Raw genomic sequence first — 23,937 nt, forward strand, 5'->3', positions numbered from 1 at the left:
CAACAACTTGTCACCTTGTTTTTACCTTTCATGCATGCTCAAATGAAGCAATTAAGTGCACTGCAGAACATGTCCTTGGTGTATCACTCGTACTTAATGTGAGATAATGCGTTGGTTGTTCCAAATGAAACATATACAGACCTCCAAGAACCAACAGAAAGCATGTTATTCTGAGTAGCTACAGTTTGGCACCAGGTTTATTTTGTGAACCTTAACTAACAACATGTAGTGGATAGCATTAAGGTTTCCTCAGATATTATGCTGGTTTCCCCTGGCAGTAAGCTGGAATTATAATGTCATATTTTAAACAAATGTCACAGAAACAAACGTACAAGGATTAACTTCAAATTATTCTAATTTATTCCAGGCTTAATCTCTTATAATATCCCTGGTAAGTAGCTGTAAGCAGGCAGACGCACTCTCACAATCGGCCTCCTGTACACACACAGAAACACACCAAGTAATGCCTTGAGTAGGTCCTTTTCCCCTTTACTGAGGCACAGTGTAACAGTTGGAATAATCAAACTACTCTTTTCAGGATCAAAGAGAGAGAGAAAACCACACTGAGAGCGAGACTGGATGGAAAACCAACTCAAACTAACCTATGCTATAATGCAGCGTTTGAGTATGCAGCATGTCTTAGAAAATTCTAAATATGATTTAGTGTTTGAATCGATTACATTATGGAAGGAAACAGCCATAGCAATGCCAATTAAACTGCATAAGCTAAATAAAGTATTCATGGTTTAACCTTGATAAATTCACAAGTGAAAACGTTTATATGTTATCTTAATTAACTTTGCTTTACTTGGTGCAGTGTTTGAAGGAGTCTCCTATACATATTCTTGTTTGTTTTCTCACTTTGTCACGACGTATTTGGGAATAATAAGAGGCCTTTTAAGTTTAGTAATGTCAGACATTTGTGATCAGAAATGTTCCAAGCTGCAGCTCAGTGGGAACTGGCAACCTGGATGCTGAAACACTACAGACTTTGTGATTGGGAGATAAGCGATGGGCAGAGCATCAGACCAAAACACAAAATGACAAAAGAAACATTACTTGTAGGTTGACACTTTGCTGTTCAAATGTGAATATTCTGGCTTGACTACCTACTGTCAGTGATATCAGTATTTGAAATGAACATGATTCCTTAATATCTGGTGACATTCAGGGCCATTTTATGATTACTTGGAACATAATTCTTACATACAGCTCCTTTAAGTTTAGTTAGGTAGCAGCCTGCCTTAGGGGAACTGTCCTGACTCAGTTAACTTATCGCACATCTACAGGGTGGGGAAGCAAAATTTACAATGAACATTTAGTTGTTTTTTCTCAGCAGGCACTACGTCAATTGTTTTGAAACCAAACATATACTGATGTAATAATCATACCTAACACTATTATCCATACCTTTGCAGAAACTTTTGCCCATATGAGTAATCAGGAAAGCAAACGTCAAAGAGTGTGTGATTTGCTGAATGCACTCGTCACATCAAAGGAGATTTCAAAAATAGTTGGAGTGTCCATAAAGACTGTTTATAATGTAAAGAAGAGAATGACTATGAGCAAAACTATTACGAGAAAGTCTGGAAGTGGAGGAAGCAACAAAAAACGTACCAAAGCTTTTATTAAAGCTCTCCAATCCAAAATCCTAAAGGATCCAACCAAATCCATGAGAAAAATGGCAATTGAACTTGAGGTAGACAACAAGACTGTTAGAAATGCAGTAAAATATGATTTGAAGTTAAAATCTTACACAAGAACACCAAAAGACTTGTTGACAACAGCAACAAATCCAACTTTAGCATTTTTTGGGAATCATGTTTATGGCCGCCTTCTAGCCTAGATCTAAACCCTCTGAATTCTGCTATTTGGGGCGTTTTAGAACATGCTACCAATAGTAATAATCACACAGCAATGTCAACTTTCTTAAAGATACTATTAAAGAAGAATGGGAGAAGTTGTCACCCGAATATTTGAGGAACACTTGCGCAAGTTTCAGGAAGCATGTGAAGGCAGTTACTGAGAAAGAAGGAGGACACATAGAATAAAAACATTTTCTATTATGTAAATTTTCTTGTGGCAAATAAATTCTCCTGACTTTCAATAAACTACACTGAACAAAAATATAAACGCACCACTTTTGTTTTTGCTCCCATTTTTCATGAGCTGAACTCAAAGATCTAAAACTTTTTCTGTGTACACACAAGTTTTATTTCTCTCAAATATTGTTCACAAATCTGTCTAAATTTGTGTTAGTGAACACTTCTTCTTTGCTGAGATAATCCATCCACCTCACAGGTGTGGCATATCAAGATGCTGATTAGACAGCATGATTTTTGCACAGGTGTGCCTTAGGCTGGCCACAATAAAAGGCCACTCCAAAATGTGCAGTTTTATCACACAGCACAATACCACAGATGTCACAAGTTTTGAGGGAATATGCAATTGGCATGCTGACTTCAGGAATCTCCACCAGAGCTTTTGCCTGTAAATTGAATGTTCATTTCTCTACCATAACCCATCTCCAAAGGTGTTTCAGAGAATTCATGAAGAAGACTGTGCGAGGAAAATGGTGGTCACACCAAATACTGACTGGTTTTCTGACCCCCCTGGACCACCCAATACAGTAAAAGTGCACATTTTAGAGTGGCCTTTTATTGTGGCCAGCCTAAGTCACACCTGTGCAATAATCCTGCTGTCTAATCAGTATCTTGATATGCCACACCTGTGAGGTGGATGGATTATCTCAGCAAAGGACAAAGGAGAAGTGCTCACTAACACAGATTTAGACAAATTTATGAACAATATTTGAGAGAAATACGCCTTTTGTGTACATAGAAAAAGTTTTAGATCTTTGAGTTCAGCTCATGAAAAATGGGAGCAAAAACAAAAGTGGTGCGTTTATATTTTTGTTCAGTGTAATTGGTCATACATTGTCTTTCAATCCCTGCCTCAAAATACTGTAAATTTTGCTTCCCCACCCTGTATATGTACACATTTTTAAAATAAGCAGATAAACAACTCATCTTTCATCAATTTTTGAGAACCCTTTGTGGTCTGAAAGTACTGCAAAGCTATGACGATGTTAACAGCTAAACTAAGTAACTACATTTTTGTTACCTTGTTCTTTTGTTGGAGGTTCCAAGAAAAAGTTCGGATACGTCTCGATCTCATTTTTATAAATTTAATTTGACTTGATCTTATCACAAACAAAGCATTACTTAGTACTAAGGATCCACACCAAGGAGGAAATAGATCTAGATATTCCAATGCACATCACTTTTATAATCCTTATAAACTGATCCCCAAATTATGGGCTACCCCTTGTGGGCTAGGTGGGATGGGTCACCAAAAAAGGGCTGGTGTCATTTGACTCTTAAGTCAACCAGATGTGACACCTCAACTCTATTGAACCCTATTCTGACAGTGTGTTTACATCTTATCTTCTGTGATTTACAATCCTATACGGCAATATGTATTTAAAAGTGTGTCTAAGGGAAAACCTAAGTCTTGTGTTCATAAATCTGTCAGTTTGGTATGCTGACCAAGATGTTACAACCAACCCATACTATCCTAAAAACTTACTAAGTGAAACAAAGGAATCCTATCTTAAAACATTAACTACTGACTAATATGTGATTAAACTTAAGACTTCAGCTATCTAAATTAAAATAATATTTCAGCTTGTATGTTTTTTTTTTTTGTTTTGTTTTCATTTATTTGAGTCATGAAGATGATTTTGAGGGCCAAATTTGAGGGAAGTGAGGAGTATGTTTAATTAGAGCAAATGCCCTTGTGAATTATTATTGAGTTGACTCTGTTTTCAACTTGTGTTGCATTCATGTGAAAATAAACGATTTGAAGTTGGAAGACGAGTTGAGTGTTGAAGCCTGCCTCCTAAAATGGGAGCCATCAAAATATGCACACACTACGTGACAGTTGTTCGGTACAATAGGCTTAAATTCTCCACCAAGGCAGTCACAGTTTGATGAATTTGGCTGACATTGACTGACAGTGTTGTGGTCTGATTTTGTCTCTCCCCTGTTGTGCTGATGGATTCAGGGATCACAGGAGGTGAGGGAAAGAATATAATGTACTCCTGTTCTGTCAGGTATGGAAAGCACAACAGGGTCTGTTTGGTCTATGCCAGTAGACCACAACTTCCTTTATGGAGTGATGGCGTAAACAATTTTATAAAGACAGGTTTATGTGAGAATAGTGGTCTTAGATCCATATACATATGAAGAATGTATTTTCAGCTAATATTCCCTTCAAATTTGAAGCTTTGGACGTGGGTAATATACCTCCGGGCCCTTGGAACAATAATGACAAGACTGTTTAATATCCAGCAAGTAAACAGCCATTACAAGACAATGGTTCACAAAAGAACCACCCACAACTAACAACTGGATTGATATCACACAAGCTATATCCATCCATCCATCTTCTGAACCACTTTATCCTTAAGAGAGTCGCAGAGGTGCTGGACCCTATCCCAGCCTCCTATGGGTGAAGGCGGGGTGAACCCTGGATATATTAAGGACAAATATTCTGTTTTTCATTTAATGTACGACCTGACAACTTTTATAAGATCTGGTCTAAATGATCTGAATATGAGATCTGACTATAATGTTGTTTTACAAGACATCAAAATATAACAATGTCCAGATCTGTCAGATTTAGATAGTATATGATATATTTGTAGGCTCCCCTGCTAGTTAGTTTTCTGTTTCTTTGTTGTGAATGATTCCAGGATTTGAAAAGCAGTTGTAGCATGGTTGCTTTTTCAATGATTACAAAAATTTTACAAGAAGATACACATGACAATGACACACACTTTTAGAATCTTGCTTAACCCTGTAAAGCCTGAACCATTAAATCACTGACAGAAAATTCCAGTTCTGTGAAACTGGAGCCTTTATTGGTCCTTCTGAAATACCATAACATTTTTTTTTTTTTTTAATATCAATTTCCATGTATGAGTTTCAATTTTGCATCATATTTGATACAAAGGGTCTCAATACTCAAATATTATTACTTTTGAACAAACAAAAACATAATATAACACAAACATGTCTAACAAATTGGTAATTCCTTTTCAAAACTGGCAAAGTTCTGCCTCATGACAATGTTGTAGTGTCACTGGAAAGGCCTCTAGAGAACCAGTTCCTCCCCCCTGGTGGATTATCTGTCTATTGCATGTATCTAATTGTATACATCAGGTTTTTCAAGGCAAAAAATATCACACTGATCATGTAGAGGGCTTCAGAACTCATGTATTAAATATGATACATTTGGCATTATAGGATTAATGTTAGCTTTTATTGGTAATGATCGGCTACTGTAGAATGCTGAACTCACACTGTCAGATACCTTTAGTGCCACTCTCTAATCTTTTAATTTTTAATGGTAACACATTTCCCCCTTTCCATTTCCACATGTAACTTTCCACATTTATTCTCCTCATAATCCTGTAACCAGTATCTTGATACACGTACCATGACTTTTGACTTGATGTATGTGCTCAAACACTGACGGCTACCAGTGTCGAAGCAGCTGAGGAAGACTGATTTAAACCATTTCATCTGATCTCATTTCCACACCCTCTAGTCCCCCTCTGCTTCTGCAATCTTCTCTCCTCGTTCCCTTCATTAGATCACACCCTCTCCTTGTTGAAAGACGGGGGAAGAAAGCTGGTTATTCAAATTTAAATCAACACTGACAGAGAAGCAGATGTAAAAAGAGAGAGAGGGGTAAAGAGAGCTACAAAGCTTGTACCTGACGTTGTTAGTATTAATGTGATTCCACTGCGAGGGTTGGATCGATGCAGTCAGATGAGGGACTGTGTTAACATCCTAATCTCTAATAGCATCAGAGCAGCCAGACTATAAAACCTCTACCAGTTCAACCATGAACACACACACACACACACAAGCACAGATCAAGTTGATAAGACAGAGAGGACACGAGGAACCATTAGAGGAAGACCTGTACTGTGTGTTGAAAGAGAACACCCAGATAGCCTCGATGACCCCGCGACAAACTAAACCCTCACATCAGCACATTCAGCCAAATGCTATGTTAAAATGCACCATATCAACTCCATTCACTGTTTCTGTCTGTTTTTTGTTTTTTATCAGTTTACACCTTCATGAAAATTTCACTTTGCTTTATTGCCAAGAACATTTATACATACTATTTTGCCAAAGCATTTACAAATATACAGTCTAACATCTACAATTTTTACAAGTACAAAGAATTCTAAAAAGGAAAAAATACATACGGGTATGTACAGTATATTGATAAAGCTATATAAATGTACTATGTGGGGAAAAAAAAAAAAACTATTGAATCCTGTTTTGCTGCTAATGAGGCAGGGCAAAACAAAACTAATTTTAATTCCAGCAGACCCTTAATTTTATTTTCACATCATATATGCTCACAAAATGCCTCAGAATGTTTAGATTTAAATTTGTACAGTTTTTATCATTAGAATTGTTTTAAATTCTATTTCTATCTCTAGATTTTTAAAATATCTGTCATGTTCTGATGATATATTGAATATAATTTTTAGCCACAAGTAACCGTCTGGTTTCTTTAACCCTCACTCAGGAAGAAAAATCAGGCTTTAAATTAAATTAAATATTGATTTGGCATTTATCTTTTTAATTATAGATGACAAAAGACATGATCATTTTTATCATGCTGTGCTGCCAGCTGTGGGTGTGATGTGTTCCAATATTATTTTCCATATATTATATGGAAGTGTGTAGTGTATATAGTGTATAGCATTGTTATAAAAATGGTTTTACTGTAGTGCAAAGCTTAGATTGAATGGCTGAAGGAAAAACAATTAAAAGAAGGAAATAGTTTTTTAAAAAAATGTAGGAGAAAAACATTGTGTTTTATGTATGTTCTTCACTTTGTGACATGCAGTCTCATATTTTGCAGTAATAAGCTGCTTGTTGCCCTGCGATGAACTGGCGACTTGTCCAGGGTGTACCCCGCCTTTGCCCCTATGTAGCTGGGATAGGCTCCAAGCGACCCCCGTGACCCTGGTGAGGATAAAGCGGGTTCAGAAAATGAATGAATGAATGAAAGCTGCTTGTCCCTAATGAAACCTTTTGTTTTCCAGTTTCATCTAATTCTGTGAATTGTGAGATGAAAGAAATTGAGTTTCTTAAAATACTGTGCTCTTATAGTGTCATGACCTGGACAAAAGATGCTTTGAATGAGGTGTAACTAAGATCAGTAGAGTCACATTTCTTTGAAAAACCACTAACCAGATTCTGTGTCAGAAAGGTACAATAGAATGTCTTTTATTACTTTTCTGATTTTGCTTAGAGCTTTGTAAAGACTAATGGATTCATTATCTGTACAAACAATGTTTTCAATGAGGTGTGACACTATACCATCAACTTTTGTTCTCATTAAAGCTGTGTTTTTATGTTATCAACCTACTTAAATTACACTGAGAAGAACCCCATCCTTCCTGAGCACAATCGTTTTGCCCTGTTTGCTAAAAATAAAATTCTGGTGTCAGGTTTGTTCAGTGGGAACAAAGGTGTACAGAAATTTAAACTAAAGAGCTACAAAACAGGCTGGTAGACAGCAGAAATAAATCACTACATCCAGTAGTGGCCGCACCTCATCTCCACTCCCATTAAGACTGTGGTATTTGAAGGGTTTTTGTTTTTAGCTATCATACTTAAACAAATGGAGGAAATAATAAGCAGTCTTAATTTTTCCATGGGCTCCATTTCTTTAAAACATTCCAAATCTAATTTTGACTCATTAGTAAGCCTCTGGAGTGCTTCTGTCTCATACCGCAGACATAACCTCTGAGACTTGCATGTGTGCGTGTGTGAAACAGCATCTTTAATTACCCAGGTAACACAGCCAGATGCTCCATCACTCTGGCAATGGCAGTGATTAAAAGCAGTAAAATATTCATTTCAATCAGACACCCACATGCCACATGTATAATTAATGCACAGCGGAAGGACACAGCAACTTCTACCACCACCACACAACCGCCTTTCCATCACCGTATTCCCTCTATACGCCGCAGCCAGCTGCTGTTTGTGTATATTAGAGTGTCTGTGTGTCGGGGAGGATCCAAGAAATGGAACAACACTCCACAGGGAGGTCAGAGGCCAGCCAGACTGCATTCTGGGACGACATTCAGCCTCCTACACACCAGATGTGCTGGGTTGCTCTCTCACTGCCCCGATTCTCTCTGGGAGTGTTTTTGTTTGGGGAAACAGCGTCTCGAGTTTGCCACGTAGCATTCATTCTACTTTCTTTGTTGTGGGTGTGCTGCCTTTTACTGCACCTTCTTCTACTTTTCAGCACTGCTGTGCTTGTCAATACCTTGAAATACCTACAAGCGGTTTGTCAGAGGTCTCAGAAGCAGTCTGATGTCTCTAGTGGGTGGGAGACTAAGCAAACACAAAACAGTCTCAGACTTGAGGTGAATTTGCAGACATGAAGTAGACATCTGATTTCTAACTCACTTTGTGGAACGGATCTTATTAGCCTTAGGCTGGGTATGCAAACTGAACATTCACACTGAGTAGGACTTCCCATTCTACATTTATACTAAAACCATGTCTTTGGTTTGAATGGGGAACACACCAAAAGGATGGACATAAAATAATCTTTTCTTTCCTCCTGTCAGGCCCCTTGGTTCCACTTTGTCTACTTTCTATTTCTGTCCTTTCAATCCAACTGACTGCTGCCTCTTTGTTTTCCTTGATTAAGCCCTCTGTCGCTGTATTGTTTAGACTCCAGCAGTAGGCTACAATTACTCAGCACAGCGCGTGTATTGTATCACACTCATTACAATTACCTCTGGGTGTGAGTGTGTCATCTGTTGCCTGCTCATGTTCCAATTTCTCTCAGAGTGTTGAGGGAGCTGCATCCAGATGCTTCAGCGTACCCACAATAATGTGACCAGGAAATGGGAAGTCTCCATCAGAATGAACTGGGACTATGTATCTAAATATCCTGTAAAGGTCACGTTTGAATCTTCAGCTTTAAAAGGAACTTGAAAGTCTTTAAGTAAACCAAGACATCACAGGCCCGAAGAGTGATCAAGCATTCGACAAGCAAGAACTTGTAACAGTTGGCAGGAATTACAAAAGCAGTGCAATGAGGCAGGCTGATGGGAATTCTAGTAGCTTTCATTTGATTACAACTGGCTCTGTATAATCTGGTCTATGAGATTTCCTGGCTTTACATCTGTCTGATCAAGGGATTTCCTAAGGAGCCTGCCATCACTGAGTAACTGTTAATACTGTTGCTACCACATATAAACTCAAAAACATGTGAACACTTCAAAAGAATGTGCCTAGTGACTCTTCTATATCTCTGCTTTTTCTCCCACTGTTTAACGGGTTAGTGTGAGCATTTTGATGTTCTTATACAATGCATAACAGGCTGATTGCCTCCTTTTGCTCCCTCATATATGTGTGTGCTCAACAGTCTCCATCCATTTAAATATATATCCATAATCCAACACTTTTTAATCCCCATTTAGCATTAGTGGAAGAAACATTCAGGTCCTTTAAGTACCAATCCAGCAATGTAAAAATTCTCCACAATATACCCCATAACATACATATATATATATATATATATATATATATATATATATATATATATATATATATATATAGCATTAGATTATCAATTGAGATGCTTCACTTTTGTTGCTAGTTTCAACTACTTTATATTCGGTTTTATAAAACAGGGAGGCCAGATTAATCTAAGTGCTCATCACATGATTAATGACAAAGGAGAAAACCAAAACAAAGTTCTGAGATACTGAATGATTTGTCCATTTATTTAAATGAAACTGCGTGAGAAGTTCAGAGAGAAAAAAAAAATTCCCTGTTTGATGGAGCTGTTAACAACTGATAAATATCAGAACAGTAACCTTAAAAACGTACTGCTTTTTGTGAAACATCAGAGGCCCAAAAGGTTATAAACCACTGTTGCATTTTAAAAGCTTGTTATGTCATTCATCTGTCATACGACTGTAGCCCATTAAAAATTACAGTTTCATCTCTGAAATGTAATGGAGTGTTTAGAAACAAAAAGGACATAAGCGCCTCCAATTTGTGCTTAAAATAAGTGAATGCACTTGCTACATTCTATGTCTGCTGCAGTTGATTGAGTACAGATAAAACCCCCACTTAAACTGGATTCTTTTTCTTCCAGGGTTCTTCATCTTTTTTCCTCCCACTTGCAAACAGAGCACATTTATGCTGAGTTACTGATATGCAAAAAAAAAAAAAAAAAAACAATATTCCCCTGGCTTTTCATTGCACAGCTTTACCCACCTATCACAGGCTACTTATAAAGAAACAAACTGTAATATCGACTGGTCTTGTATGCATTAAAATCAGCAGGTCTGAGACTGTCTACTAATGTACTACAAGCGGATACAGGCTCTGCACCTACAGCACACACCGTAAATAAAATAGGCAGTTCTGTTCATTTCAAGGCATAACCAAGTGTGCTATTTGTTTCAGCACAAACACAAAAAGATTACAAAGATATGAACCATAACTGCACACCCTAGTCATTGTTTGACTGCTCCCCCAGGCTGCTGCTGTAAATAAGAATGTTTTCTCAGTCAACTTCCCTTGTTAAATAAGATTTTACAAAAATCCCATGAAAGATTTCTCACTGCTTGATGGTGGATATTGGCATTCCTGTGCAGACGACTGTGTTTTAAAAACTGCAAACAACCCAGCATAAATTTACACCATTAAGTACCTCAGGCTAGAGTATGCAGAAGTGCTGTGTGTGTGGCATGAGAATGCAGTAATCATAATGAGAATGTAGATGTCCTCTGTCTGCCGTGGACGAACATGCACACACAGTGCTTATTCTCCACTGCTGCCAGGTGTCAATGAATAATGTACACATTAATTGTGCAATGTATGGAGGCTTTACTAATTAATTCAGCATTTTTCCATCCTAGGTTATCTAATTAATGTGGCATCTTGGTAGTCACTAGGCAGGGATAGCATTCTCTGTGTTGCAGCAGAGGGAAAGGTTACTCATGGCCTTGATTTTTTTGCTGACTATTCCCACCGCTTTCTCCACATTTGAATACCTCTGTTTTTTCTCACCTCACTGCCATGGATTTATGAAGAATGTGTAATGTGTAGAAGGTTTACTTTTGTGTTTTTCATTCAGAAATGCCTCTAAACCTTTGGTCTCTGCATTGGTGGACTGGAAACCTTTTACTCCCTTCATCACCTGTGAACTCAAGGGCTCTGAAAATTAATGCACCAAGATGAAAAGAATTTTAGCAGCAAAACAGTAGTCAATGGTTCTGCAAATAAAGCAGCTGACAAGTGTAACCACCAGTGGATCGCTCACATTCACATTGCTCACATATAGATTCTAAGTCCTCCCTCAGGCGATGCACTGCACTTGGTGCTGGGATCTGTCCTCCTCAGCAGGTGCTGGGGCTGGGCCTGCTGCAGCAGTCTCTGAAGCTGCATCTGTGACTTGAACTTTGCTTTCTTGCTCCACATTTAAGGAACAAGGCTGGACAGTCTGGGCGAGCAGAGCTGCAGTGGGGAGGGTTCCGGGGCTGTGCGGCAGGGGTTTGTTTGTCCCATCTGACACTCCTTTCACCTGATTCTTGGCATTTTCCAACAATACATGGACACTTTTGGAGAAGACGGCACGTGGGTCTGAAGCAGGGAGGGGGGGGCATACACAGTTATCCCTCAACTCAAGAGCCTGAGAGAGAGAGAGAGAGCGAGAGAGAGAGAGAGAGATGCAATCCATAAATACATCAAGACAAAAACACAAAACATTTTTCTTTACTCTAGACCTATCTTGAAAGTTTATTTTAGCACTGGGCCAGTACTTCAGAAACAGGGTTCCTACAGGTTTCTACAGGTTAAATTTAAGACTTTTTAAGACCTTTTTAAGACTACTTAAAGCTAAATTTAATGCCCATTTCACAGTCTATTTCACAGCCATACTGGCAAAAATTTGTGACTTCTAGAATTTAGGAAAATGTATTTATTTACTCCAATGCCTTGATTCCCACCATTCTGAGTCATTTCTCACTGGGGGCTGCAAAGTTTCCGATAATTTGTTCCTAATTTCAATTTTAAAAATTGTTCAATTGGAACGGGTGTAACTGAGTAGACTAATATTACTTTCTTTGCAGCTTGGACATTTCCCAGACACATTTAAACACAGTACAGCCAAGAAGTTTATGGCAACATAACTTAAGACCTACCATATCAAATTTAATACCTTTTAAAGACTTTTTTTAAGTTATTAAATACAGATTTGTAAATTCAAGACTTTTAAGACCCCGTGGGAACCCTGAGAAAGGTCTATTGAAATAGCAAGAACTTTCCAGTCATTTGCAATAGTCTTGGGTAGTGCTGATGCAAGGGATGCAGCCACGGTGCCTTTACAAACACTGCAAAACAACATAGAAAACACTTCTAACGTGGGAAGTATTAAAATATGTAAATCCCTGCAAAGTAAAACACCACAAAGAACCAAACATGTCAGTCTTAGTGCATGTCTTAGTCCAAAACTTAATCAAAACTTGACACTGACTGCATGTAGTTGCTACTTTGGGAGTTGTTGCATTACGTAGCAACTTAGAAACCGGCAACACACAGGTAGTTGAAGAGGAGAAACAGCAACTGACATAGTCTGCCAATGTCAGGCTTATTCCAAACAGACTCGCTCCTGTGAATCACACTACAAAACACTGAGCTGCACACATACTCTACTACGCACTAAGCTCTTAAAACAAGATGCAGTAAGCAGTATGAAAAAAATGCAGTAGGAATTGGATATGACAAACATTTTTTTAATGCAACTTTTGGCTTAGTGGTGAGTCATTTGCTGTTTATTATTCTTCATAAACAGAGCTGTGATGTGAAAATGAGACAGGAAGAATGAAAGACACAAACAAATAGACCAACAAATAACAAAGACAAAGATACAGAGATAAACTGGCTCATACAGCTTAAGACGGAGACACAAAGTAGGACCGCAGACAGAGACGGGATCAAAAACATCCATGGAGCTGACTCCTATTTACGAAATCAGTTGCAAACAGCTTGGGTAGACACAGGTGGTGACAACTACTTTCAAACACCAGCCAGCAATTAGAGATGCAATTTCTGTCTGTCTTACACACACATACACAGCATCCAACCTATTAATCTCTCACCGATCAAATCATCTACAAGACTCGGAACACATAGATGCACTTTACTTCCCACTCAACACGCTCTCCCTCTCATGCTACAAGTGGCGTTAATGTGCTTTTTCTTAAGGATGATGAGCGAAATAGTGGAGATGGAGTGCCCTCAGAAGAGTCAGGTTAAGTAGCGTGATGCTGTCACCCTTCACAAGGTTAAAAACATCACATTATGCATCCCTCTCACCCGCTGGGGCTCTACTGTTAACTGGTTCATACTTTACGTGCTGCTTTGCTGGGTTGAATGGTTTGGTATGAGGAAGGTATTAGAGGAAAAACAAAAGCCAGCACATACAGCGAAGGCCGGCGAATCCCCAAATAACAGTCTTCATCACTCCGCTGCCTGTGGCTACAACCTGGTCCCAACAACGACTGCTGCCAGAGGTCAATACACACCACAGGGATTCACTGCAACCCACAGGCACATACCTACATGTAGTACACAACGTGCACACACTCAACGGCACAAGCACCTGATGGACAATTAGAGGTTTACCCATCTGTTCGTCTTTGTGATCAGAGCGTCTGACAGCGTAACAGCATTCCAAGTCACGCTGAAGGTTAAAATTCATTGCAAACTAACACTTTGTTAATCTCTCTCCCTCTTTCTCCTTCTTTACCTCAGACACAAAGACCCAGACGAACACTCACATAACACAGCATTATTGTGGATGCTGACGTTTTCCGTAGTTGCTGTCTTAACTGCTTGTTGATTTCCTTCTAGCCCTAAGATACCATTGATTGTCTCTCCACAGAAGCAGCACAGTGTGTGAGCCTGTGAGATTGAGCTGCTACTGTGGGGGCTGCTTTCTTTTCTTTTTTTCTTTCTTTCTTTCTTTTTTTTTTTTTTTTCAGGTCCTAAACTCAAAGCCTTCAGGTAATTTCGTTAATGCAGACATCTAGGCCCCTGTGTGGCTGAATATGTTTTCCTTCCTGGCATCTTTTCCTCTCCCACCCATGTGTCTCCTTCCTTTCTGCCCTCATGGCCATGTCTGCAGGTGGATGTAGATCTCTCCAGATGCTTCATTAGTTCCATTAAGACAGGTGTGAGGCTTTCTCCTCACAGTAAGATTGAGGATTGTTTTATTTAACACCAACGGAGATGCTGCAGGAGAGTATTTACTTACATAGGAGGGGGTAAAATAAAGGAAAATCAAAGACCTATTTTTACCCCCTGCTGTTATTTGTCCATGAAACCTGGATTGTATGTGGCTGTACCTGAGGTATGAGGCGGTCCAACTGACTGTATCTGTTTCTGTGCGATGGGTGTGTGGACAGCCACTCAGGAACAGCGGGCTCTCCTTTCAGCTGGTCTCTGATTTCCATTTGCTGCCAGAATACAGGGCCTGCTCGTACATCTGCACATGCCTGGGAAGGATAACACAACCCACGGACTCAGAAACACACACTAAAACACTGTGGTAACCCTCTGCCCTGTACTGACAAAACCCTGTCAGAGCACTAGCTGAAGTTAGTTTACTTTGACAACAGTGCCACCTAGTGTCGCACAGGCAGAATACAGGAGGGAACAGTTCCACCTTATCATCCATAACAGGCACAATATGATTAATTAATATGACTTGTGATAAATAAGCTAATTTTGCAGTGTGTGTATTAGTATTACAGGTCCAACACCTTTTCCTTTAGTGTGAATACTGTAAACATAGGCCCCTAAATACTCTGTAGACAATGCCTGCTGTAAAACTGATTTTCTTTATCATTTTGAACAAATTGCATAAGAATACCTAACTAATAAAAATGAACTCAACATTAATTTAAGAGAACAAAAATAAGACATTAAGTGTCTCTTACCAATCTTGTTTCAGAAAATCTTTTATGTTGTGTTCATTGTGCAATGATGAAAATACAATTTAATCAGTAACCCCTCAATAATGAACAAAGATGTGATCACTGTATATGATACCTTAGCAGCCAACTGCAGTCCCACTTCATCAGCTTCTGCCTCCAGTTTTCTACTGAAGGGACGATTGAACATCAGCTAAAAGGAAGACATTGATTGATTTTATTACAGTCGTGTTTGTGCAAGCCCAAAACAGGCTAGGAAAACCACCATAATTTAGGAAAAAAAAAAAAAAAACAAAGCTAAGAAAAAAGCCTGCAAGACCAATTACTATACTAATGAAGTCGAGGTTTAGAGACAAAAACATTCCATTATTAAGCATTAAAATCAAACAACTAATTCCATTCTTTCTTTACAAGAACATAGAACCACAACCTTTCTAATTTTTACACATTTTCACACATTTCATTTAACATAAATATTTTTAACTCAGTGCTGTTGTTGCTCATGTCATGGCGTATCCTTCCCACAACCCTTTGCTGTATGTATTCCCGTCTCCTTGTACTGTCCCTATCTAAAATAAGGCAATAATATAAAACAAATCATCTTTAAGAATCTTCATTTATCATAATAAGGACAATACAAAAGAAAAGTTGACTATCAATGCATTCAAATTCACATGATTCACACCAGCTCTTGCCGTCATGGATGTTTTTTTACTTCTTCTAGGATGCCATTTTGACACGTCTTTGCATCATTTTTCTTCAAATTAAGCTTCTTATTCATGCTGCATAATAAATTATTATATATACATATACTCAGCATCAATGAAAACTTTACACTTATTTTGTTGTTGTTTTTTCTAAATACTTATTTGAGCTGTGATTTCTGGCTGAGTTAATTGTAACAGCTCAATGCATGTTGATGACCAATGAATTGTGACCATTTGCTGTGCAATAAATACACAGCTTTCATTAAAAATATGTTAAGAATTGTACAGCCAATAAATCAACACAGAGCTTATTTGAAAAAATATATTAAGCTCCCACAATAAAAAAAATCAAGTATAAAGCTTTCATTGATGCCGACTATACATTGTATGATGTAATCCAAAGAAACACCTTGTCCTTGACCCTATTTTCTGACAAATTAACCACAGTCTCATTTTTTGTCTGTTTTTGTTTTTTTACTGTGGCCACCGTCTGTGCTTTCATAGCGGCTACACACATATGTTTTCAAATGATGCATTGTAATGTGTCGTACCTGTGTGAGCTTGCCCTGTGCCCACTGTCCCAGCATTGCCAGGCTGTCTCGTGGACACACAGCCCAGATGGCTGTCAGCAGAATAAGAGACAGGAGGTCCACGACATGTGACAGACTGGCCTGTTCTGCCTGCGGGTGGAGAGCAGAGGGATGTGAGATGACAAGGAAGCGGTGACAGAGGAGAAGAGGAAGCCAAAGAGGGGAAAAAAAGGGTTACGGTGAAACAAAACAGAGTAAGATAGAGAGAGAAAAACTGAGGTAAAAGTTTTGGGAGCTGAATAAAGCAGCTGTAGCATATTGATTGTTCCCATCTATTTTAGTGGAACTTATATGCTGTAACAGATTTAGAGGTTTTAAAAGCCAATCCAATAGAGCACACCTACTGGGTAATACCGAGCCCATCGATGCTCATTCCCTTCATCTAATTAAAATCTCCTTCAAGCATTTCCTCCGAGGACGTTTAAAGTCTTGAAATACCCACAACTTCATTAAACACTTTTTCAGACTAAGAAGAATGGGTTTTTATTGCCGGGGCAAAAACAACCATCTGTGGAGAATTAATAAAGCAAGACAGAGCCCTAGGTCAACAGGACTTTGGTCATCATAGCACAGACAGGATTAGAGAGTGTTTGGAGCTGATTGTCACTGGGACTTTACCAATGGCTGATGCAAGGAGACTGCAACAAATGCCACTTCATCCATTACTTCACCTTTTAGACAGCGTAGGGGGCACATGATGAATAATCATCACATCTCAGAGTATAATGCAGGTACCTTTACATATTGGTTCTTGGTGCATACTGTATTTCATAGCCTTGTGTGGGAGAGACTTGGCAGACTTCCAGCTGTAACTTCTACTGTGTGTGTGTGTGTGTGTGTGTGTGTGTGTGTGTGTGTGTGTGTGTGTGTGTGTGTGTCAGGGACTTCAAAATGACTAAACTATGTTCTTGAACACTGTTAACTGTTTTCAATGACTCGTCCTCAAGCAAGGTCTGCTTCTATCAAATGAACTTCACCTCAACAAACCTCCCACACCACATGGGTGTCTGCACATGGCCTCAAAATAGGCCAAACTACTGCTCCTTTTCAACAGGTCTACATGCTTTCTTCTCTTAGCTTTGCCGTACTGCACAACTGAGTACATTTGAGATCAGACACTGACACACACCTTGGCCAAACGCATTTAAACTAAAATCTTCACAATTCCTAACATTTCATTTTGATACAATGTATGAACAAAAGTATTGGGACACGTTGACTGCAGGCATTTGATTGCTCACAGAGGGCTGGACTTGAAAATGATAATGGCAAATGTCATATTATAATTTTACTAGTGAGTTAAATGTTCTAGATGTGGTAGTTTTTATGCTAGGGAGGGCTGACTTTTGGGAAAAGATGCTAGTCTATATTTTATACTGACATAATAATTGTTTGGTAAATCCTTCTTTGAAATTTAAACCACAATTAATATATTAATGCCGATATCGAGGGACTGAGGTTAGTAAATGCGTTGTTACTGTTTTTAACTTCATTTCCCATCATGCAGCGTGGTACTGCGCTTCCCGTCAATTGTCTCCTGACATGCAAGGCTGCTTCCTGTCCCTTCCCTTGGCAACTGCTTAGCAATGTGAATTAATCAGTCCCTCCTGGCTTTAAAAAAGGGAATGTTAAAGAAAAAAGATATTTAATGTAGAAATGGGACCATTCCTCAACTGTGGGTACCAAATTGGCCAGTTAAAAACGTCTCAATTTCTCGGAACCGTGCAGATACTCACACAGACAGACACTCTGAGACCTTCCAGTAATAAAATATAGATACTATTTTGAGTATCATTGCTCCAAACTCTATTGAATGTTTTGGGTTAGTTTTGTTTTCTTTGTCATATAAAAGGATTATAAAATATTACAGAATTAGTTTTTACTTAATTTTAGTAAACACTATTTTTTTCTACATCATATGTTCAACCTATAGATTTTTAGAACAACCATCTTTTTTTGTCAGTATTTTATCCATGCAGCACACACCAAAACGGATCCTCTGCTTGTAACCCATCACTCTATGAACATGCAGGAACACACCACTCATTGCAAAGTGGGAGCAGTGGGCTCCCATTTCAGACACCTGGGGAGCAAGTGCTTTGCACAAAGGCACATCAGACATCAATTTCTCTGCCAGTCTGGGAAATTGAACCAACAACCCTTTGGTCACAAGCTGGTTCTCCAACCTTCTAGGCCACAGATGACCACTAGTTTGAGTTTATTCTGTTTACTCTGAAACATATGTCATGTTCTAACCATTAATAATTATTTTAGTGCACAAATACCTGTTTGGTTCCTTCATCTCTCAATGACGAAGAAAAATCAGCCTTTAAATGCACATTATTAAATAATCTATATTATAAAAGCCAAGAGGCCTTTGTGTGCCTGTGTGTCTTGGGAATCACACAAAATGAGGAAAAAGATGACTGCTGCAGTTTGGCATACTTATGTATTATTGGTCAAGGAAGACAGTAGCGAAAATGGCAAGTTGATAAGACCAATATTTTGGGAGATATTAGAAATTTTGGAATACAATAGCCATACAATCATGTTGCTATGGCTAGAATGTTTTGGCGGTGACTGCTGGACAAATGCGGTACAGCATGTGTAAATACACAAAAGCATAAAAACTACCATGTCTAGAACCCTAGGATCCCCACAGGTCGACACACTAGTATAAATAATGACATAAATATAAAATCGTGATAATCATCAACAACAACTGACATGAACATTTTTATCGTGATATCAGTGGGAATGGGGAGTCCTACCACGTTAGTCCAACTACTTTACTTTCATCATGATAAATGTCAGAGAAATAATAGAGAATTTCAGCTACTTTTTCTTTTTAATCACATTCTCATCATTGTTGGGAAATCTAAAGAAAACGGCAAAGACTGTAGAGAAAATTTTAGACTTTGACAGTACTGGTTCTCCCTGTGAGAAATGTGTCAGTGTTTGAAGGAAACATACATGTCTGTTCAAACCATAGTTCAAAGTTCAAACCATACAGCACCACATAAACATCAGATGACTCAGGAAGAAGACGGGTACTGACTGAACAATGCAACTTAATACTGTGACAAAGATCTTATTTCTTGGAGAAAATTTCTGTAGGCACATGTGATTAAAATAGAGACATAATGATCAGTTCACATATAAGGAAAGAGCAGCCGATGCTTTTATACTGCAGAAAAAATATCTTTTTAGCATAAGACAAGTATAACCTCTTGCCTGCTTTATTTATTCATTACTTCTCTTTTCAGAGTTATATGGGGCTTGAACTTACAAAAGGTCACCCTGAATATATTACAAGTCTAACACTGGTCAGGCATTCTGACATGAGATAGTTAAGCACAAACACTAACATTCACACTGCTCTAGAAGTACCAGTTTTACCCTATTTTGCATTGAAAAATGAATTAGTAAAGTACTGTCTGTACTGTATCTGTAATTCTCTCAATGCAGCCCATGTAGTGATGTACTCACAGCATGTCCCAGTAATGCATGAGCCATCTCGTGTCCCAGAACAACGGTGAGCTGATGAACATCCGTCACAGCATCCAGCATCCCCGTAAACATGAACACTTTCCCATTCTGCACAAAGCAAAACATAATCCAAACCTGAGCCACATGCTGTTTGCATATGTTCTTTATAATCTGTGCAGAGAAGTAAAGCCTCTGTAAACCACCACCATGCACATAGAAGGCAATGTATGAGACACATGCTGTTTCATCTATTTTTCTGTTACTCACTGGTAGGACAAAAGCATTGATGTTGGGAGTTTCCACTACATGGACACTCCATGCGACATCAGACACTTCAGGGATGTCCTTGTTCCTTTGAACCAGGTGCTGCACTACCCGCTCCACCACCTGGTGACGGGCGTCAGTCACCGGAAGCAATACTTCTGCAAACTGCTCTACATACTGGCAAATAAACACATGAAGCATTCTCTGAATTTTATGTAGCTCAATGGTCTTATATTTTAAATTAATTCAATGGCAGAAGATATAGCATTCCTTATCTAAATTATAAAATGGTAAATGGACTGAACTGATATAGCGCATTTTATACACCTTTATGGTGCCTTTACAAGGCCTCACATTCACCCATTCACACACAAACTCATACACCAGTAAGCGCTGCTGCCATGCAAGGCACTGCCAGACCCTACTGGGAGCAATTAAGGGTTCAGTGTCTTGCCCAAGGACCAACCACCAACTCTTTGGTCATTGGACGACCCACTCTACCAACTGAGCCACAGATGTATCTTACTTGTCATCACTTTTAAACTTATTTTAGAATTGAACTGAAATGCCAACTCAATGAACAATCCTTTTTCACAAACCTCAGACAGAAGTGACATCAATTTCCAGGATATATTCTCACATTGTGTAAATAAAAGAGACAATTTATGACATTCTTCTCATTTTGTATTCATCTATTCATCCATTCATCCATTAAGCAGCCCTTGCCACCATACATGCTGTACTTTACACACATCTTTTCAATCCTCACTCCCTCTCTTCCTCCTACTTCCTCTTCCTCTCACCGCTTCCGAAGTCAGAGCTGTCAGTTCCATGTACTTCTCTCTGCTGAACACCAGGAGGCGGGTCCGTCCTGTCACTGGAGACTCATCCAGGTGGGTGAGGAGAAGCAGGGCTATCATCACCATGGTAACACCTGCCCCAGCTGCCAATCTCCACCGCTGCTGCCAGGCCCATTCACGCATGAGATCCCTGCGGTTGTCTGGTAGTGCCACCCACCACTTCCTTATACTCCTGGAAAAAGAAATTCATGACAGAAAGATGCCACACGGTCTGATATATGTCTTTAAGTACTGAGCTCAAACAAAAAATATTTAATATCAGTATTATTATGTTATATAACAAAACTTGTAAGCAGATTACATAAACTGCTAAGTATTTATGGCTATGGAAGTATCAGCAAGACAGAACATTTAACATTGAATAATTTCTCATGGACAAAATGAATCAAGGATTACAGACAGAAAAGAAACATGAAATAAAAAATATAATAAAAACAATAAAATAAAATGGTAAGTGTTTATGAGACAGTGGCTAAACAATACAATCTCTGTAATAAATGAGGAAATATATTTTAAAAATCCAGACAATAAAATGACATTTTGCAAAACATCAGTCCATTTGTAATGATAATTAGTAAGAGCTAAATAACATGAAGTAGCCTATTATTATTATTATTATTATTATTATTATTATTATTATTATTATTTGACAGACTTAAATAATACAATGACACATTATACAAAACAGTGGGTAAACAGTAATGGATGTATTAATGACGTTTTGAACAAAGTTGTATTTGTCTGCTCCAAAGCACTTAATCATTTGACATATTTAAAGTTATCTGCTCTTATACTTCAACATGAAAAAATTGTATAAGCAGAGGGTAATTAGACATAATTCATGGAGTGTCTGTCATCGTATCTCCTACCTTCCCAGTATAATAGCCATGACTTTTTGTAGAGGTTTGAGGACCATCCATATGAGAGGAGCAGGCAGGGCTCTCCGTGGGGCCGAGGTGTGGATCAGGTGAGAACAGACCCGACCACAGGGCAGGGGACAGGGGCTTTGGGGACTGAACCGGAAATACATTTTTCTTCCATTTCCCAACAACAAGACGGGCTGTTTAGCCGGAGAAGTTCGGAATCGTACAGTATTAGTTATTCTTTGAAGGTTGACCTGAGATGAGTTTACGTGGACCTGGAAGTTCCGACTCACATGCGCAGAAAGCCCACAGAAGTGACTGCGCCTTACGAGATGAACACAAAGTAGAGCCATTGTCTCTGCTGCTAATGTCACAAATTAACAGTTTGTAATCTAAACGTGTTTAAATTCGTCATTTTCTTGTAGAAATAATCGTCGGATTACATAAATCATACTTCAAAATATATTCGATAACCATGTTCTGCTCTCAACTGTCAATGTCATCGCTAAATACTAGCTTCGTGTAACTTTGGTTTCCACTACACGACAACCGTGGACTCACGTGTTTTCCCCTCTTCCAAACATCTGTTTTATAACTCCAATTCATAAGAAGTGATAACTCTTTAATCTCTTTGATACCCGAGATCTTCCTACATTCACTGAAGTTTCGTTTTTTGGGGGGGTAGTTTTTAGGTCCTGCTTCTAAATGATTCCCCCCGGAAACAACTCCGTGTAGAAGGTTCCGGCCTTAGTTGTGGGCCATTGGAGAAATACTTGGACCCTTTAGATCAGGGGTGTCAAACTCATTTTCTTTCAGGGGCCACATTCAGCCCGATTTGATCTCCAGTGGGCCACACCAGTAAAATAATAACATAATAACCTATAAATAATGACAACTCCAAATTTTTGTCTTTGTTTTAGTGAAAAAAAAAAAACTCATTAAATTATGAAAATACTTACTTTTATTAACTATCCAAACAAAAAAGAAGTGAATAACCTGAAAAAACTGAAATTTCTTCAGAAAAATAAGTACAATTTTAACAATAATATGCCTCAACTTATCATTTCTGCATGTGCATTATGGATCAGATCTACAAAGACACTAAACACTGAGGAACAGGCAGAAAATTGTTAAAATTGTGTTTAATTTTCTTTAGACATTTCAGGTTGTTCATATTTGTTCGGGTTATTCACATTTTATTGTTACAGGATAGTTTGTAAATGTAAATATTTTCATAATTTAATGTTATTTTTTGCACTAAAACAAAGACAAAAATTTGAAGTTGTCATTATTTACAGGCATAATGTAATATTTTTTTCAAATCAAACCAAGAAGAAAATATGGAGGCATTCTTTTTTGCTGGTAATTCTGCTGTTATTATTTGACTGTAGATCATATTGGTCTGTATGTGGAACCTGAACTAAAATGAGTCTGACAGCCTTGACTGAGGAATTTCTGTACTTTGCAAACTCATCCCACGGGCCACATTGGAACCTTTGGCGGGCCTTATTTGACCCCTGGGCCGAACGTTTGAGACCCCTGCTTTAGATAAATAACAAGTAACAATAAGTGTCTAATAAAAGTAACGGGGGAAAAAACTACAATATCGTTCCAACCGATATCCATCTGGTCATTACTGAAAATAAGAATCAGTTCTCATCTTACTCACCTGGCTAAATAAACATTAAATCCTTTTTTTTTTTTTTTTTTAAATCTACTTGTCAAATAATAATAACTATAATAAATTTATTTATATAGCATTTTCAGTGTTTTACAACACAACAACATAAATGTAGTTTAAGTACAAAATAGCAAAAAGTGTGACATAAAGTATGTCCATATTTGCTTAATTCATTTAGTTACATGCCACCACTGCTAAATATTGGGTATGAATCTCTTTTATAACTGAACTAAATTGAACTCAGACATCTTTTTCATGACAAGTTGCAACTACTTTTGACATTTTCTTGAGATGTCCATTTTAGATGGAACAATTACAGAGTTAAACGAGACCAACATTGAATGTTGCAATGACCTCTCGGCCACCCTTTTTAACAATGAGGGCTATCCAGCACCTGTACACCTGTTGCT

At 38.3% G+C, this 23,937-nt stretch overlaps 1 protein-coding gene across 1 annotated transcript; it reads right to left on the reverse strand.

Moving 5' to 3' along the window:
* Nucleotides 1-9,676: 9,676 nt before the first annotated feature.
* Nucleotides 9,677-22,546, reverse strand: oma1 (OMA1 zinc metallopeptidase). Its single transcript, XM_030132140.1, has 8 exons — nt 21,853-22,546; nt 20,927-21,155; nt 20,127-20,300; nt 19,860-19,967; nt 16,332-16,460; nt 15,192-15,266; nt 14,486-14,635; nt 9,677-11,769 (listed from the first exon to the last, which is right to left on the reverse strand). The coding sequence occupies exons 1-8, from the start codon at nt 22,197-22,199 to the stop codon at nt 11,437-11,439; spliced, it is 1,545 nt and encodes a 514-aa protein (XP_029988000.1). The 5' UTR covers nt 22,200-22,546; the 3' UTR covers nt 9,677-11,436.
* Nucleotides 22,547-23,937: the final 1,391 nt, after the last annotated feature.

Source organism: Sphaeramia orbicularis, chromosome 4, assembly GCF_902148855.1.
Source record: "Sphaeramia orbicularis chromosome 4, fSphaOr1.1, whole genome shotgun sequence".
Taxonomy (NCBI): Eukaryota; Metazoa; Chordata; class Actinopteri; order Kurtiformes; family Apogonidae; genus Sphaeramia; species Sphaeramia orbicularis.